This window comes from Centroberyx affinis, unplaced genomic scaffold (genome assembly GCF_046629955.1).
Source record: "Centroberyx affinis isolate AG114_WGS23_722 - 3 ecotype Tasmania unplaced genomic scaffold, CSIRO-AGI_Caff_v1 ptg002280l_1, whole genome shotgun sequence".
NCBI lineage: Eukaryota > Metazoa > Chordata > Actinopteri > Beryciformes > Berycidae > Centroberyx > Centroberyx affinis.
This window is the reverse complement of record NW_027280558.1, coordinates 101,912-120,616: the sequence shown is the minus strand read 5'-3', so window position 1 is coordinate 120,616 and position 18,705 is coordinate 101,912. Positions and strand designations below refer to the sequence as shown.

The following is an 18,705-nucleotide window of genomic DNA, read 5'->3' as shown; positions in this document are numbered from 1 at the left end:
TTTGCTATTTTGATTGTACAGCACTTTGGTCAACTGTTGTTGTTTTTAAATGTGCTTTATAAATACATTTGGATTTGATACAGCATGAAGTAACCAATAAAAATATTGGTTATATTATATTATATTGGTTATATTATTACTTATTATTATTATTATTACTTATAATATTACTTATAATTATTACTTATTATTAATATTACTTTTACTTTCAAGGAAGTAAAAGTAATGGGATTTTCAAGTAAAAATACAAGGAATTAAAAGTTTGTTCACTAAATGACTGACTGGCTGACTGATTGATTGATTGATTGATTGATTGATTGATTGATTGATTGATTGATTGATTGTCTCTGCAGCTGGAGGTGTTCTGTGAGGTGATGACCATGCAGCAGGCGGGGTACGTGATGCTGATGGATTATCTGCAGAACAACTACAGAGAGCAGCAGGAGCAGTTCATGGGCCAGGTGTTCTCCTCCTACACCGGCACCGAGGAGCTGCTCACCCCCGGTACCACACACACACACACACACACACACACAAAGACACACACACACACACACAGTCTGCCTGCCTACCTGCCTGATTAGCAAGTTACAGAGTTTAGAGCTAATTTTACGATTTTACAGATCATTTTAAAGCACAGTTGGGTCTGGCTTCAAGGTAAATCTCAGACCTTTTAACCCCGGATGAGCCGGTGTGCAGCTTCAGATCCTCTGGCTTCACAAAGTCTGGGTTTAAATCTCTGTGTTCCTCTGGTAGAGTCTTGGGTCGTGTCTCTTCCTCCATGATAAAATCCCAAAATCAGTGATTCTGTGATCTGTTGCTCCGGTAGAGCAGACTGGAGAATTGTGTTTTTTTCTCTCTCCATTCACTGCCATTGTCTGGAGGAACAGTCTGAAAATCACTTCTAGCACATAAAGGAACGCTGACTAAGCAGATTCTGACAATATATAAAAAAAACTAGTCCTGCTGCTGAATTGTTTTGAAGTGAATCTCTTTCTTTATGTTTATTAAACCTTTCAGTTTGAACAAGTGGAACACAGAAATCCGGTCGGAGGAAACTTATGCAGATGGAACAAAGAAAATAAAACGTTTACCAATAATTGTAAATAGGCGGGGGGAAAAAATTTAGACTTTTAATATATTGTCAGAATCTGTTTTGTCAAAGTCCTGTCTCCCACCTTTGTTTGCCTATTTACAATTATTGGTAAATGTATTATTTAAGTATGTCTGTGTAGGTTCATTTTCAAAACATCCAGGTGATAGAAAGTTTAAAAAAGATTTATTTTAAAACACTGGACTAAAAAGTACAAACAAGACGTTTCACACACACACACACACACACACACACACACACACACACACACACACACACACACACACTTCACAAACACACACTCAGTGACTACAGCTCAACAAGTCATGTGACTTCAACACCTCATGCCATGTGCTTGTCATGTGACTTTTTTGTGTGTATTTATTTGCCAGATTTACTTCCTGTTGCACTCATTACAGCTGATGATGATGTTTGGATGAACACTGAAGCGTCTTGTTTGTACTTTTTAGTCCAGTGTTTTAAAATAAATCTTTTTTAAACTTTTTAAACTTTATAATATAAGTAATATCAGCACATCTCAGCTCTAGTTTGGGACGACATCCCACCTGACCGGCTCCGGGCCGCCAGCTGAACTCCAGGCTGGTGGTAAAACTGTATAAATGGATCAGAGACAAGTGGATCATGAACGATGGAAAAACCTTCAGGGGGATGAGAACAGGACTCAGTGACCTAAATAGCATCACGGTGACAGAGGAGCACAGGGTCGACTCGGTTACCGATCGATTTCACTCCGCACACTGGCTCTATTCAATAATTAGTGATGAAAAGTTATTGATCGGTGGGTTTTGGCAGGCCGGTTCTGGTAGGCGAGGCTGGAGATCGATTCGGTGTTTCCAGTCTGAACAGTCTTTCTCTCTGTCCGTTCAGGCCGCAGTACAAATTTACCTGAAAAATTTACCAACCTGATTATGAGACTATCAGTCAAGTTTATTTGTATACCCAGAAATCACAGTTACAGTCTTAAAGGAATAGTTCACCCAAATGGGGGTGAGGAGATGATGACAGAATTTTCATTTTTGGGTGAACTATTCCTTTAAAGGGCTTCATAACGCCAAATTATGAAACAATACACAATTCAGACAATTTATACTTTTAGTAGTAGTGGTGGTAGTACTAGTACTGGTAAGTAAAGGAGTAGTAGTAGCAGTAGTAGTGGTGGTGGTGGTAGTAGTAGTAATTGTGGTAGCAGTAGTAGGTACTACTAGGTGGGTAGTACCACTAGTAGGTAGTAGTAGTAGTAGTAAGAATCAGAATCAGAATCAGAATCAGAATCACCAACTTCATTATTTTCTCCAGCTACATTTTCACATACTAGTACTTTGACTTGGTGAAGTTGGTGCAGTGTAGTATACAGACATTTAGACATTTAGACAAACAGCAATCAAGCTTTACAAATAGAATTTAAATATCAAATATCAGATACAAAGAAGAAGAGATTCCTGAAAAATATATATACAGTATATACAATAAGTGTGGTGACTAAGTGGGTCAGCGAGGGGCTTTTTACAAGGCTCAGCAGCAAGTTGCATTTGACCAAAGTACCAACAATGAGTAAGTAGTGTCATTATACAGGGAATACAAATATGATAGATATGACTATGTATTTACAGATGTACAATTTGTGTGGAATTGTGCTCATAGAGTCAGTAATTGTAGTAGTGGTATTAATAGCAGTACTTCTAGTAGTAGTAGTAGTAGTAGTAGTAGTAGTAGCAGCAGTAGCAGCAGTAGTAGCAGTAATTGTAGTAGTGGTATTAATAGCAGTACTTCTAGTAGTAGTACTTGATCTAGCTCATCTTTTGTTGTCACAGTTTGTGTTTATACTCAGCTCATCCTGTTCTGCTGCCTCACTCTGCCCTCTAGTGGAGGAAGACAGTCAGCTGCAGACATCAGTGTCCTTACTCTTCATTTAAACCAGTGGTTCTCAACGTGGGGTCCAGGGACCACCAGGGGCCCTTGAGGGCATCCCAGGGGATCCCCAGTAAATTGATGAATCGTTAAACTTCATTATTTCATTTACAAGAACAATTATAGAATGTAGGAGAATGACTATTTTGATCATAGTTTCACTGTTATCAATTCAATTCAATTCAATTCAATTCAGTTATCTCTCTCCCTACAATACAGATAGTCATGGAGTTCTAACAATAAAAATATTCTCAGATTTGGGTCTAAGGGACAAAGTCGCATCAAATGGGGGTCCGTAGCCCTAATGTGGACTAAATTAGGGGTCCTTGATATGGAAAAGGTTGAGAACCACTGATTTGAACCATTTCAACCCAACCAGGAATCTGTCAGTCTTACTTAGTGTGTAACCTGAGTAGGGAATAAAAGTTTCTGTCCACTGGTATAAGTGACGTGTAAATCCAGATATTTAGTGTTACTGTCCGACCAGCAGCCGTCACTCTGAGAGGATTCAGGCAGAGTGCAAATCCTGTGAGGTTTAGCACAGATACAGATACAGGAGGAAATGTGTCGGTGGTTCAGATGGAGTTTCCCTGTCTATTGTCTGGAGATTTGACTGTTTGACTGTCATTGATCCTCAGCCTGTAATCTGTGTTAATCCTGACTCACAGAGCGTCTCATCTGCATTATCTCTCATAATCTCAACTCTGACCCAGAACCACAGAGTGTCCTGAACTCTGGCGTTAACTCTTCTTATGAAAAACACGCGAGGGCACAAGTTCATATCACCCCCCCTCCCCCCAACCACACACCCACACACACACATATACCCCCCCCCAATTGCAAACCCACACTGCAAAAAGTGCCTGTTTTAACAAGTCATTTAAACTAGAATTGAGTGGAAAAAACTATGAATGCGGTGATATAATGTAATAGTAGTATTGGTACAGTGAATGTTGAATGTGTTTTCCTGTCCCTCCCTCAGTGTGCAGCTCGGAGCCGGAGGGCGTCCAGGCGGCGCCTCACAACCTGAGCAGCCTGCTGGTGATGTGGGAGCGGCCGAGAGCCGTGTACGACTCCAGCATCGAGAAATACTCTGTCAGCTACCGGCTGGCCCAGCCAGGAAACCCCCCCGCCGAGTACCTGACCGACGGAGACCAGGATGTGGTGAGGAGGAGGGGGGGGTAGTAGTAGTAGTAGTAGTAGTAGCCTAGTAGTAGTAGTAGTAGTAGTAGTAGTAGTAGCATTAGTAGTAATAGCATCAGTAGTAGTAATAGCATTAGTAGTAGTAATAGCAGTAGTAGTAGTGTAGTGGTGATAGGTATTAATGGTGTCTGATATCAATATAATTTAGAGTTAGCTTCAATGAGAATTAAGAACGGGGCACCAGATAACAGACAGCATCAACAGGTCTCATCTGAAGGAGTGAACTCTCGGCATGTTTGAATTTAAACCCACACCCTGAACACAGGAGGTGACTTTATGCAGAATAATATATTTATTACTAAACTAAAGCACACTCAATAATCAGGTAAATACAAGTGAATATAGTACAGTATATACAAGAGGTATACCTATGAATTGTGATGAATCAATGGCAATAGGAATAAATGATCATGAATATACAATACTGATAATTAAACCAATATTTCAGCAGACACAATCATGGAAGATGAGCAGTGGAAGACATGAGTCGGCAAGATAGGAATAAAGGGCGACAGTATAACTATCTGGATAACTCAGATGAATCTTTGAATAACTGAATGGTCACTATAACTATAGGGAGCCGTAATAAGGTGTGTGATATGTGTGTGAAGTGGGAATGTAATGGAATAGCTATGTGTGATGTATGATATGATGCCCAGCGGACAATGATCAGTACATACGACACCAGCGAAGGTCCGGAGGGAGATGAAGCACGCTGAGGCCGGGAGGCTGTGAGGAGTCTCGGCTCGATGAGGTGCTGGAGGATGAAGATCCGACGTCTGTTCAGTTGATCTCAGCAGGCCGCAGAGTGAAGCACGCAGGCTGGAGCACGCAGGCTGCTGGACAGGGCTGTGGGTCTCTCAAGGCTAACGCCGACCCACTCTGGAAGTTCCGATGATTCTTCAGAGTTAACTTCAGCAGGATAGCTGATAGTGAGGTTGTAGCAGGCAGGACACACAGACACACGTGCTGGTGTGTGTGTGTATTTGTCAGGCAGATAGGCAGGCAGCAAGGCTCTCTTCACTGTTTCGGATGAAACAGGCTTTCTACTCGGCTTGATGATGATGGTGCAGTTGAGTCCGTCTTTGGAGACAAACTTTGGAACAAAGTTGTTGTCAGACTCCGTTAGCACACGTGTCGCGACCACGTAAAGTGCATGAAATCCGCATTGGAAATGTGAGTGTTTGGTTTTGTTGTGATCAGTTGAGGGGTGTGTGCGTGGGCTGGCATGTCTAGTTTTACGGCTCATTACATATGCATGAAACCCTAATTTTGGTTCCCAGATCTATCCAATATAATTGACCGTCGTAACATTAACATTATTAAACTCAGCACAAATTCCTGAACACTTTAATATCAAACATGGCTATCGAAGCCCTATGTAAAGATAACGAAATTGAATAACATAAATAACTATTATATAAAACATCACAGTTACACATAAAATTAGTCATATACATTAGAGTCCACCACAATGTGATACCCAAGGTTTCATGAGTCTGTATCAAAGATTTCTCTTGATTTTGGCAACATTCCAATGGGTGTCATCTCAGACTCTCTGTCTCTTTGGGGATTACCAAAGACAGGGCTGAGTGTTGGTGTTTTATGGTTATTTACCAGGTCTGGTCCTTGATACCAGCTCTGGAGAGTGAAAATGGAGTGATTTACCAAGAGGTCAGTGGCCTCCTTTACGATCCAACCACTTTCCATCCACTTTCCTGATCCGTTATCAGGGAAGAGGCTCACACACAGGATGCAAGGCCCTTCCAGATGTGTGATGACAATGACGGTGTGGGTGCAGTTACTACATTCCCCCACTTGTCCGGTAATGGTGCGTCTCCTGGAAAGAACTGGAGCATCATTGCAGGACACAAACAAGCATCACTGGCACACAGTATGATCATTGTCAGACACATGGGCAGTGAGGTGTGTATATGTAACAGTGGAATTAACAGAAGTGTGTTTGTCTGAAGTGGCTTCAGTGTGATAGGGTGCTCTAAGGGTCTCTCCTATAATAATCACTAATAAACTTGACAAACAACCTGCACGCTAAGTCTAAGTGTAAACTAATAGTTACATTCATATCCTAACCATAAGTTGTGGTAGCTAAATGAGCATATACAGTATATCATTGCTAAACTAAGGTCATCATTGAAGGCATACTTCATGAATCATTGACAAGCTGGGGCAGTGCTGGAGTGGACGGCACGCAGGCTCAGGAGCTTTCCAGAGCCAGTGCCAAGGCCATCAAAATTATCACTGTTATAGACTTGTTTCGGCAGAGGATACAGGCTAGGACATTGGATCCACATAGTGTGGTTGGGTAGAGTAATTCTGTTAGCCGTGTCATGTCTTCCATGCGTGAGAGTGGCAATGGACGCAAGGGAAGTAACTAGCAAACATTTCCCAACCATTTCTTTGGTGTCTGTGACAGAGCGGGAGGTAACCTCGGCTCTGCAATGCGATCTGTTGCTCGATGGGTGAATGCCACACGATTGGTCGGTGTCATTCCTCACAAAGGTTCTGCTTGGACACAAAAATTGATTGTCTTTCATTAATGTGCGCATTATTAGGTTAGGTACTTCGTACAATTTGCAATTACTGTCATGGTTTGCCATAACGGAAGAAGTGTTCACTTTCACCTGGATGTCACTTTTCCACATGCCAACATTCATCATATCCTTCAAACTGTAGATATTCTTATTGTCTACACTTGGTAGGCTGAGCAGGAGTGCCACTTCTTGAGCCTCTGGGCTCATGTATAGATGAGGAGCATTACCTAAGTTGGAGACTAGGTGCGTTTGCAAGGAATGACATTACCAGCTATGGTTCTTGAAAGGATGTCATTCACCAGGCTAAAAGTAATCAAATATGGAAGAATGCGGCTCATGGTCAGGCTGTCGTTGGAGGAACTGACTTCTCTGAGCATGTTTGTCATTAGCATGTTAACCTTTTGAGTATGGGCCAAATCATATTGTATCACTTCTAATAAGTGACTTGCAGTGTGAAAAGTTTAGCTGAAAACAGTGTTGTGAGTGTTGAGAACTACAACAGTGCCTTGGAATTTTCTACCAATTGTTTGGGTTGTGTAAGTTGATCGGTTGTCTGTTGATGGATTTTGGGCAGTTCTACCTGTAAATCATGAACCTGTTGTTTAACAGTGGACAACCTGACTGCGTTCACTGTGGAGGTCCCAGTGGAAAACAGGGAGTCACCAGCGGAGGCAGTTACAACTACACCCAGAAAATGTTTGGAGCGCTGTGAGCCATGCAGCTTAGCTTGTGTGAACTTGAACTTCTCAAACTGGTGTAACCTGTGAGTTATGTCAATCTCAGCATCACTAAACTGATCTTTGGTCCAGCTCTGATCAGCAACATAAGCGCTGAATAGGAACACGAGCACCCAGAAAATCTTCATCGTGAGGATGACACAGAGGGCATGCACGATGGTTAGAAGAGGCACAGTAGTTAAACAGCACAGCACACAACAAGGCTTTGATCAATTGGAATTAGTGCAGTTGAAGATAGTAGACTGTAGATCACAGCAGTTACTATTGAGGGCTGCAATTAGACTATGCTGTGGCGTCTATCGCCACCAATGAAGCAGGTGTGCTCTGGCACACAGAGTACCAATTTACTCTCAGTTATATCTGACAGGGAAGAATATTCTTACTAAAATGATCACGAGTGAACTGGACAGTTAAATGTATCACGCACTAATAGTTACAACTATTTAATGCAACAATGAATTAAAGAGTTAGAAGAGGGAATGAGCACACAGGGTGCTTTAAAAGAAATCCTATGTGTTGTTTATTTGACAGCAGGAGAATCCCCTACGTGTCCCATGGGGTTTTTGAACAGTTCATTCTGGTTTCTTTGAACCACTTCAAAGGTGAGGTCCTTCTGACCCCCACTAATTTTGTTTTGGTAGGTCACTGGGAAGAGTTTGTCTGTGATCTTCTGTGGGTCTGACCAATGGGGCAGGAATGTCTTGGAGACCCCCACTGGTTGACTGAAGGTGTCGCAGACCTTGTCCCCCACTTGGCGTTCAAGACTGATGGAAGACTTTTCTGTCCCGAGACTCAATGTCACATGTTCAACATGAGCGCTTTGCAAGTCAAAGCCATTCACCACAAGGGGGCGTTGTCCTTCAGACTGTGAAGGGCCCAAAGAGCACAAGAGTGTGTCTCGGTTGTGGAAGAACTCAGCAGGTGGCCATGGCTCTCGAGCCTGGCTGGTTTCATCTGGAGCTGAGTCAAGAAGGGCATCGTCAAGGATGTTTTTCTGAGCTAGAATATCCACGCATAGAGCATCGTACTGGTCTTCGTGGAACCACTTGTCAGGAATGGGCAGTGGCTCTCTGATCTGAGCGTAGATTTTCAAGCGTTTGAGGTCGATCAAGGCTTCAAACCGATCAAGGAGGTCCATACCAAGGATCAGAGGAAAAGTGTCCATCTCTGACACGTAGACGGGATGCATGAGGACCATGGGTCAAATTTTCAGCTCAACAAGCATCACTCGATCGATGTGGGTTTGGTTTTCCGTGAAATCTCTGATACTGAAATCACAATGGTCTATGTCGGGGTATCTGCCATTTGAAAAAGAGGCTGTTTGCAGCTGGTCGTACACAGAACTTGACATGACTGTCAAGTCAGCTCCTGTGTCCACAAGAGCATCACAGAGTAGAGAGATTTCAAGCTTGGTTGGAAGAAAGGGCTTTCGCTTTGTACCCTTTCTGGTGAGGTTGCACAAGAACCGGCGGAAAGGCGGTCTTCTCTTCAATGTTGCAACTTCAGCTTTGGCAGGCATTGGCACATTGTCTGGCCTCAAGTACAAATCATCATATGTTTCTCCAGGATCCAGGGTTTGGCTGTTGCCAATGTTAGGAATCACTGTCTGAGTTACACATGTGCTCTGTTTGGTTTCAGTTGTCGTAGGCAAGCCGGTCTTGGAGCGTTTATGCTCATTCTTTGGTGGATCATAGTCCACCGCCGCTAGTCATAACTGCTTACCTTTCTTTCCTCTGAGCATTTTCTCAAAAGCTCTGCAGGTGAATTCTTTACACATGGATCTCAATTCATCAGCTGACATGTTGAATGACTTACCATGATCTTGGCTTTCTCTATGCGGTGCATCATTTTTGGATCGGTAACGATGGTGGCGGTGGAATGACCTTTGGCGCCACCTATCATTCTGGGATCCATAGCAATGATGGTGTTCATCTGGTCTCTTATAAGTCCTATCGTTACCGTAGTCTCGCGTTGACGGGCGGTTACGTACGGGCTGGCGTTCGTGTTGGCCAGTTGGATGGTTTCCAGCTCTAGACTCACCTGACTGGAAGTCAGTTTTCTTGGAGCAAAACCTAGAATCTTTATTGTATGGTGAGCGCGATGGCTTAATGGCCATGGGTGGAGTGTGCGAGGTTGGCACACCCTCAAGTCGTAGGCCTACAGCCTTTGAGTTAAGATTGTTAACAACAACATGGTGCTCAGCAGACTTACTTTGCGGCACTTTCAATTTGTTGAACGCCTTAGTGGCAAGTTCGCGCAATTGGAGACTAGTCATTATGCTTTCGTCTGCAGCAACGCCTAGGTGGAGGCTGGTCGCTGGATGCAGATTGCGAATGAAGAGTTGTTTAAATGACTTTTCTTCTTCCATTCCTGGTTCATTCATATTACCGAAGAATGCCTTTCGCAAGCGGTGGTAATAGGCATGAGGTGATTCATTCTTGGACTGTTTAACAGTCATGGCGGTTATTAAGTCAGGTTCATTGTCACTGACATTTGAAAATTCCCGCGTCAGGGCCTGAGCCAACAAGTCGTAGTTAGCTTGGACTTCAGGGGCTTGACGTTCAATGAAGCTGTTGACCTCTCGACTGGAGGTGACTTTCAAGAGGTACACCTTGTCATCCAATTGTGCTTCTGGATGTCTCCGAAGGTAGTACTCCAACTGTCTGAGGTACGTCGCTGTGTCGTTTGAGCCACCCAGGACAGGGTTAAATTTCAAGATATTCCTAGCGATTTTGTCTAGGTCTCTTGTATACATGCCCAGTGGGGCTGGAGGCTGATGACATTGATATGCACCTTCAAGATCCGCTAGGGGAGTCTGAGGAGGAGAGAAGACTCCTTCCACAGCTGGGGTGGAAGTGACGCTGTCCACCGTCGGTTCAACTGTACTCAAGCCACGAGGAGGCACTCCGTTCTCATGACCTTCATTCATCAAGATGGTAGCAGGGAGGGCATCTTTCAAGATCTCCTGCCGCTTCGTCTTCTCAGATAAGATGATCTCATTCTCCTTTTTAGTGATGGCAAGCTCCAGTTGAGCTGTCTCATGCTTCTTTAGGAGGTCTTCATACTTACCTTTTGTGGTGGCACACTCCAGTTGAGTTGCCTCATGCTCCTTTAGGAGGTCTTCATACTTACCTTGTGTTTCTTGCAAGGCTTCCTTTTGTTGTTGAAGCTCATTCATGTATTTATTGCATGAATCGTTCTCCGCAGTATATTTGCATTTCACATCTCTCAGTTCTGTCTCGGTTTCCCAGGTTCGCTGGTGAAACTTATCGAGATATCGAGTGAGTTGAGTGACCTGGTCTTTAAGCATTGCGATTTCGTCACTATGATGGGTCAGCTCTGCTATTTGTTTGTCTTTCATCTCAACCTGGGCTTGGAGATCAGTCACGGCCATGGTGACCTTCAGTAGAGCTTCATTCTGCTTCTCTAATAGTTCTGACTCCAGGTCAGTATCATCTTCAATTTTCTCCATGTTCGCCGGGTTGAGTGTGTCAGGTGGAACACTCACAAGTTGTTCCATGATAGGAAATTTTGGTGCCATTGTGTACTTCACTTATTGGTTGATTCAACTCTATACTAAGTGGGTCACAATTGCTCAGATTGCTTATCACAACACTGATTAGAAATAATAGTGAATGTGTGCACACGCAGGCAGGCAACAAGCATGCAGTTAAACAGATGGCTAAGGAATGCAGCAAGCCAAACTGTTAGAATAGTGTGCTATAGTTGCAAGGCTGCACTGAAAGGTTGAGGTGGGAGGTCGTCGATCCCAACTTAAAGTAGATTTCAAAATTAAATTGGATGTTCCAATTGAATGAATGCAATTACTGGAAGAGGGCATTCATATTACAGCTATCTGTGCTAAAGGCTAAGGATGTTAGTGAGCACAATGTATTCAAGCAAACACTGGCTAATATAATACCACTAAGGCAAGCAGGCCTTGAGCTCTGCTAATGAGTGGGTTAGCAAGCCAGTCTGTTCAAGCACATGCAGCTAGCATTAGGCTAGTTAGCTTAAGCTAGGCTAATTAGGATGCTAGAAACACTGTTGTTCAGTGAACTAGAGCTATGCTAAAGGCTAGTAGCTTAGCTTATGTGAGAATGCATAAAGGCTAGGAGGGTGCTAGAAATCCCTATTTGTTTAGGAGAGCACGGCCTATGCTATGCTAAGGCTATTAGCTTACTGAGATGAGCATATGCTAGGCTAGGCTGCTAGGCTAGGCTAGGCTCTGAGGGTCCTAGCACATATGTGGTAAAGGCTAAAGCAATTAGCTTAGCCACAATGCTTGGTTGCAGGCCTGGTTAGTAGGCCTCTCTGATCCAAGACACTCACACAATAGTATGCTAATGGTACCTAATCGTCTGATTAGTCAACTTAGGTGAAGTGCACTGCACTCACAATTTTGCCACAGAGGTGGGCTTACAATGAACTACAACCGGCAGTTACGCTGTTCTCCACTGTGGGAGGTTGGCGCTGTAACGTGAGCGGTCTACTGCAACGTCACCACGGTGATGCACCAGAGGTGGAATTTATGCAGATTGGGGGCACAGAGGCCGGCAAGAGAAGCGCTACACACAATAAATTCACTTATGGCCCTGTGGCTCACAGTGGTGATTGTGCGGCGACACTCGACCCGATTTTGGCTTAGTCTGTTTGAGCATTAAGCAAGAGGGTCTCACTGAACAGCTTACAACACAGCTTGAGAAGTTAGCTTGGCTACGAGCGCAGCTATAATGGCTATCTGTTGAGCTACTCTAGGGGTAAACACAGGTCTCCAGCTATGAGTGTACAGCAACAAGTTACAAACTCATTCAATTACTCATTACAAGTGGAGATTTACCCAAATTATGTTCCATATCTGCGGCCCAGCAGAGACGATAAAAGTGGGCTAGACTTTTATCACCAAGGAACTTTACACAATGCGATCGCTTGGCTAAATCTATAGGCACGTCCGTATAGATCAGCACTTCAAAACAACAGTCTAGACAGAATAAGCCTAGTGACTAATGAGCTACACTCATAGCACTATTATCGGCTAGGACACACATAATCAGGCGTTAATGCCTCAATCTACAGCATAATGGTGGATGCCACACAATACTGCAACATTAATATCACTGCACTAATAGTGCACAACTTGAGTGCTTAAGACTGCGGCAATAGCCGCAGTCTTAAGCACTTTTCTTATGACAGGACAAGCATCATCAATCAGTACTCCCAGTACAACAAGCACATGAGCCACACCTATACCTTCTGCTATAAAATATGAACACTGAATATTGAGCTGATTGTGTGGGTAATTCAAGCAAATCCGCCACGGGCTGTGCCAGAAATGTATGGGCAATTCAAACAACTCCGCCTCACACGGGGCACCAGATATGTAGTGGTGATAGGTATTAATGGTGTCTGATATCAATATAATTTAGAGTTAGCTTCAATGAGAATTAAGAACGGGGCACCAGATAACAGACAGCATCAACAGGTCTCATCTGAAGGAGTGAACTCTCGGCATGTTTGAATTTAAACCCACACCCTGAACACAGGAGGTGACTTTATGCAGAATAATATATTTATTACTAAACTAAAGCACACTCAATAATCAGGTAAATACAAGTGAATATAGTACAGTATATACAAGAGGTATACCTATGAATTGTGATGAATCAATGGCAATAGGAATAAATGATCATGAATATACAATACTGATAATTAAACCAATATTTCAGCAGACACAATCATGGAAGATGAGCAGTGGAAGACATGAGTCGGCAAGATAGGAATAAAGGGCGACAGTATAACTATCTGGATAACTCAGATGAATCTTTGAATAACTGAATGGTCACTATAACTATAGGGAGCCGTAATAAGGTGTGTGATATGTGTGTGAAGTGGGAATGTAATGGAATAGCTATGTGTGATGTATGATATGATGCCCAGCGGACAATGATCAGTACATACGACACCAGCGAAGGTCCGGAGGGAGATGAAGCACGCTGAGGCCGGGAGGCTGTGAGGAGTCTCGGCTCGATGAGGTGCTGGAGGATGAAGATCCGACGTCTGTTCAGTTGATCTCAGCAGGCCGCAGAGTGAAGCACGCAGGCTGGAGCACGCAGGCTGCTGGACAGGGCTGTGGGTCTCTCAAGGCTAACGCCGACCCACTCTGGAAGTTCCGATGATTCTTCAGAGTTAACTTCAGCAGGATAGCTGATAGTGAGGTTGTAGCAGGCAGGACACACAGACACACGTGCTGGTGTGTGTGTGTATTTGTCAGGCAGATAGGCAGGCAGCAAGGCTCTCTTCACTGTTTCGGATGAAACAGGCTTTCTACTCGGCTTGATGATGATGGTGCAGTTGAGTCCGTCTTTGGAGACAAACTTTGGAACAAAGTTGTTGTCAGACTCCGTTAGCACACGTGTCGCGACCACGTAAAGTGCATGAAATCCGCATTGGAAATGTGAGTGTTTGGTTTTGTTGTGATCAGTTGAGGGGTGTGTGCGTGGGCTGGCATGTCTAGTTTTACGGCTCATTACATATGCATGAAACCCTAATTTTGGTTCCCAGATCTATCCAATATAATTGACCGTCGTAACATTAACATTATTAAACTCAGCACAAATTCCTGAACACTTTAATATCAAACATGGCTATCGAAGCCCTATGTAAAGATAACGAAATTGAATAACGTAAATAACTATTATATAAAACATCACAGTTACACATAAAATTAGTCATATACATTAGAGTCCACCACAATGTGATACCCAAGGTTTCATGAGTCTGTATCAAAGATTTCTCTTGATTTTGGCAACATTCCAATGGGTGTCATCTCAGACTCTCTGTCTCTTTGGGGATTACCAAAGACAGGGCTGAGTGTTGGTGTTTTATGGTTATTTACCAGGTCTGGTCCTTGATACCAGCTCTGGAGAGTGAAAATGGAGTGATTTACCAAGAGGTCAGTGGCCTCCTTTACGATCCAACCACTTTCCATCCACTTTCCTGATCCGTTATCAGGGAAGAGGCTCACACACAGGATGCAAGGCCCTTCCAGATGTGTGATGACAATGACGGTGTGGGTGCAGTTACTACAGTAGTAGCATTAGTAGTAATAGCATTAGTAGTAGTAATAGCAGTAGTAGTAGTAGTAATAGCAGTAGTAGTAGTAGTGGCATTAGTAGTAATAGCATTAGTAGTAGTAATAGCAGCAGTAGTAGTAGTATTAGAAGTAATAGCATTAGTAGTAGTAGTAATAGTAGCAGTCGTAGTAGTAGTAGTAGTAGTAGTAAGCATTAGTAGTAGTAGCAATAGCAGTAGTAATAGCAGTAGTAGTAGTAATAGCATTAGTAGGAGTAGTAATAGCAGTAGTAGTAGTAATAGCATTAGTAGTAGTAGTAATAGCAGTAGTAGTAGTAGTAGTAAGCATTAGTAGTAGTAGTAATAGCAGTAGTAGTAGTAGTAGTAATATCATTAGTGGTAGTAGTAGTAGCAGTATTAGTAGCAGTAGAACTATATATAATCCCTCTCTTCCTCCTGTAGTTGTTGGACCCACAGACAGTATTGTCTGTAGCTGTTGGACCCACAGACAGTATTGTCTGTAGCTGTTGGACCCACAGACAGTATTGTCTCCAGTCAGCTGTCAGTTGAAGCTCCGCTGCCTCTTGCTGCAACAATGAGTCCAAACTGTTTGTCAGAATATTCCAGAAAAGCTGTTTGTGTCTCCACAGAGTCGAGAGGAAACAGACTCAGTTCCTCCGTTACTCAACTTTCACTAATCAGGAAATCACAGAACTATTTTTCTCTGCCGCTGTGGGGTGAAAGGCCGTTCCTGGCGGAGCGATCTAGTTCTGGACGGTCGGGTCAGATCGTAAACAGTAGAGTTTGGTAGAAGACGATCCGTGAGGGGAAACGGTCGGTGCCGCTGCTTTCCGGGCCGCGGAGAGAAATACGTTGGTCGCTCTCCGTATCGTTTTCACAGACTGACAGCTGACTCTGGAGCCAGTATTGTCTGTGGGTCCAAGTACTACAGAGATGAAGAGACTCAATATATAGGAACAAAATCACCAAACTTATCCACTATTGTTCTCCCCCCTCCCTCCACCAGGGGGCGATCCTGCAGGACCTGCTGCCCAACACCAGCTACGTTGTCCAGGTGGTGGCGGTCTGCACCAACGGTCTGTACGGCCGCGTGAGCGACCAGCTGACGGTCGACATGCCCATCGACGACCCCGGTAAGAGCGGCCGCCGCGCCCGGGACCGAGCTTAGCGTTCGGCAACCGAACCGTACAGATGTTTCTCACTATGCTGCAGATTGATTTTGTTTTAGTAGGGCTGATCTTTTCTCAAACCGGTTCCCCAGCTCCTCCTAGCAGTACGACTTATGGTGTGTTTCCACAGGATCCGTCATTTCCACGCTTCCCATTCATTTTCTATGTAAGCAGCCGTGCAATGCATTCTGGCATTCTGGCCAACGTGACTGGACGTCACGTTGGCCGCTACACATTTGCATAAAGTTGAGGTCTAGGCTACTTTATGCAAATCAGGGGCGTCCAGCACGACTCGCCGCCTCTGGAAACTCCCGAAACTCGCGTACAAACTTTTAAACTAACCATGTCAATCTAAACTGAAGACAGATTCAGCAGCTGCAGCTTATTTCTCACCTCAAATGTTTTCAGAAACACATTTCGGTGAACTATTTTCGTAATATAAGAGAAAGTTTGCAAACGAGCCGCCATGTTTTTCCAGTTTGAAATCCGGGGGCAGACGGCCCGGCGAGTTACAGCATTCGTCCAATCAGGTGCAGCAAGGAGCCAATATGAAGCTCGCCTATCAAGCGTCCAATACTGGGAAGCAGCGCGATCCCTCGCGTGAAATGATGCCCCTGTGAAAACCTACCATTGCAAAAGGGAAAAGAAAGAGTAGAGGAAGAGTTATACAAGTAATGGCAGATAACAAAAGCTTCTTAACAATTTAAGACCTAGATCGGACACCTTTATTTCCCCGGTGGGACAATAAAGATTTGGATTGAATTGATGTAGAAGGAACAAATTCACTGGCTGAAATTACGCTAACCTGGCTGATGAATAAATCCACTTCTTCTGAGCGTTTTCCTCGGTCAATATGCTTTATCACCAACATTTACTGAACACTCCTGCCTCTTTTCTCTCTAAGAAACATCTCCATCCTCCCACACATCCTCCCTCTGACCCTGAATGATACAAACGTTGTGAATTCAGCTTTTTGTTTCTCTTCCTCTTGGTTTCGTTCTCCACCTCTCGCTCCGCTCCTCTCTGGGATATACAGTATATTTTTTTGTGAGCATGTTATCACACACATACTGTCGTCTTTTCTATGGTTCTCACTGTTTTACATGCTTCTCTGTGTACTCTATTCAAAATGTGCTCTCTCTATATTTCTAAGATGATGAAAGAACATGTTTAGGTTGGGGTCAAGGGTCATTTCCTGTGTCCCATGTCACAAAGAAAGACAAAGCCACCATCTTTGTTTTTTCTCGCAATGGCAACCCTTCCTCCTGCCTCTCACAGTAAGAGAACGTTTGCATGTGTGCAGCATTTTGTGTAACATGGATTGGAAATGGCAATCATGGTAACTTTGTATTTTATGACTGAACTTGATAATAAATAAACTAACTTGCCTTGTTACGAAAACACTTCTGCATCCTATTTCAGTGTCAGCTTGCATGAATGAGCGATATTCTGCAACATTCAGTAGATTTGCGTGACTGAATATTTTGTGATACCTGACATGTTGTGATGCTGCGGCAATCGGCAACGAATGCAACACTCACTTAGCATCACATCAGTGTGAAATCGAGGATTTAGAGTGAAACGGGCGTACGTGACCTTTTCTTAATTTTAGAGCTGCGCAAAAACAAAACTTGAAATTATTGCATATATTTTTATTTAAGACATAACACAGGAACTCTTCGTACTACTGAGATTTTCCCCTTTATTTTAATTCTGTTTATGGTTCTGTTTTGTGTTCTTTTGACCATCAGATAGAGCTCAACAGGAGCTTTCCAGTGATATATAACACTCGTTTTCAGCCCAAATGTCACTTGCGCCCCTTTCGCACAAAAATCCTCTAAACCATTTCCCCACCCCGGTTCATTAAACTTGTAAAAACTCACCTCATGCTTCACGAACCAGTCTGATCTGGTCTCCATGATGTGTCACTTAGCCCCAAACAGGTATGAGCCACGCTACCATCTGCCCCCAAACCGCCTGTGTGTGTGCTGTGTGTCGGACCTGCGTCAACATAGTATTTGCAAATAAATCTTTATAGTTTGTTTTATCCTTCTTAGCTGCCAGACGGGTGGGGTTTACCACCTAGGACAAAACAGTGAGAGCCAGAAGACAGCTGCTTAGGCAATCGTAGGAAATGTATTTGAAAGTTAGTCTGCTTTTCTGTGGCTGACAGCTAGTCTGGTGCTGTGAGCAGGTTGAAAAGGAAAAGGAGAATTCATTGCAAATGCTATTTGACCATGGTTTTCTCTGTGTGTGTGTGTGTGTGTGTGTGTGTGTGTGTGTGTGTGTGTGTGAATCACCAGATGCATGAGAGTCCAAACGTCCCTGATATATTGCATGCATGTGTGTGTTTGTTGCCACTCAATCTTGTGTGTAAAACTGCTTCCGGTGGTGTGAACAACCTCTCCCTCTTTTTCACTCTCTCACCTGTCATCTCACCCCTTCAAATCGACAACAGCAACACATTCACAAAGATTTCATAATCGGGTTCAGGAAGATTTTCATCAGGTGGATAAAATGTCTCAGAACTGAACAGAGATCTGCTCATTTCACCGTTCTGAAACATCCAGAAACACAGACTCAGCATTCGCCTCTCCTCTCCGTACTGTTTTGATCACAATGTTTTCAAAGTGTTTTTTCCTTGTCAGATGTCTCTTCTTTTCCGTTGGAATGGGCTTTTCAGTAACCTTGTTACGTTTTCAACCTTATGACATTAGGAAAATTCACAAATCTAAACTAAACAAGGCTTAAATTGTTAATTCTATTCTTCTTTGAGTTATCTGTGTGAGAGTTACTATAGTTCTTGATCTGATTCTCAACCAATTTATATTGTGTATCTAATGTTCCAACCTCTGCTTATTTCCAGAAAAAGCACTGGATCCAGATTCAAATGAATTTGATGATGAAGTAAGGACACAGTTTCTTTTATT

At 43.4% G+C, this 18,705-nt stretch overlaps 1 protein-coding gene across 3 annotated transcripts in view; it reads left to right on the top strand.

Moving 5' to 3' along the window:
* The first annotated feature begins 356 nt into the window (after window positions 1-356).
* Window positions 357-18,705, top strand: part of LOC139655483 (receptor-type tyrosine-protein phosphatase zeta-like) — a 55,103-nt gene continuing 36,754 nt past the window's right edge. For all 3 annotated transcript variants that reach the window (XM_071532905.1, XM_071532904.1, XM_071532903.1), the window contains exons 1-4: window positions 357-504; window positions 4,005-4,186; window positions 15,613-15,739; window positions 18,642-18,682. In XM_071532905.1, coding sequence (XP_071389006.1) covers window positions 375-504; window positions 4,005-4,186; window positions 15,613-15,739; window positions 18,642-18,682 — 480 coding nt within the window. In that variant the 5' untranslated portion in view covers window positions 357-374. The remainder of the gene's footprint in view (window positions 505-4,004; window positions 4,187-15,612; window positions 15,740-18,641; window positions 18,683-18,705) is intronic.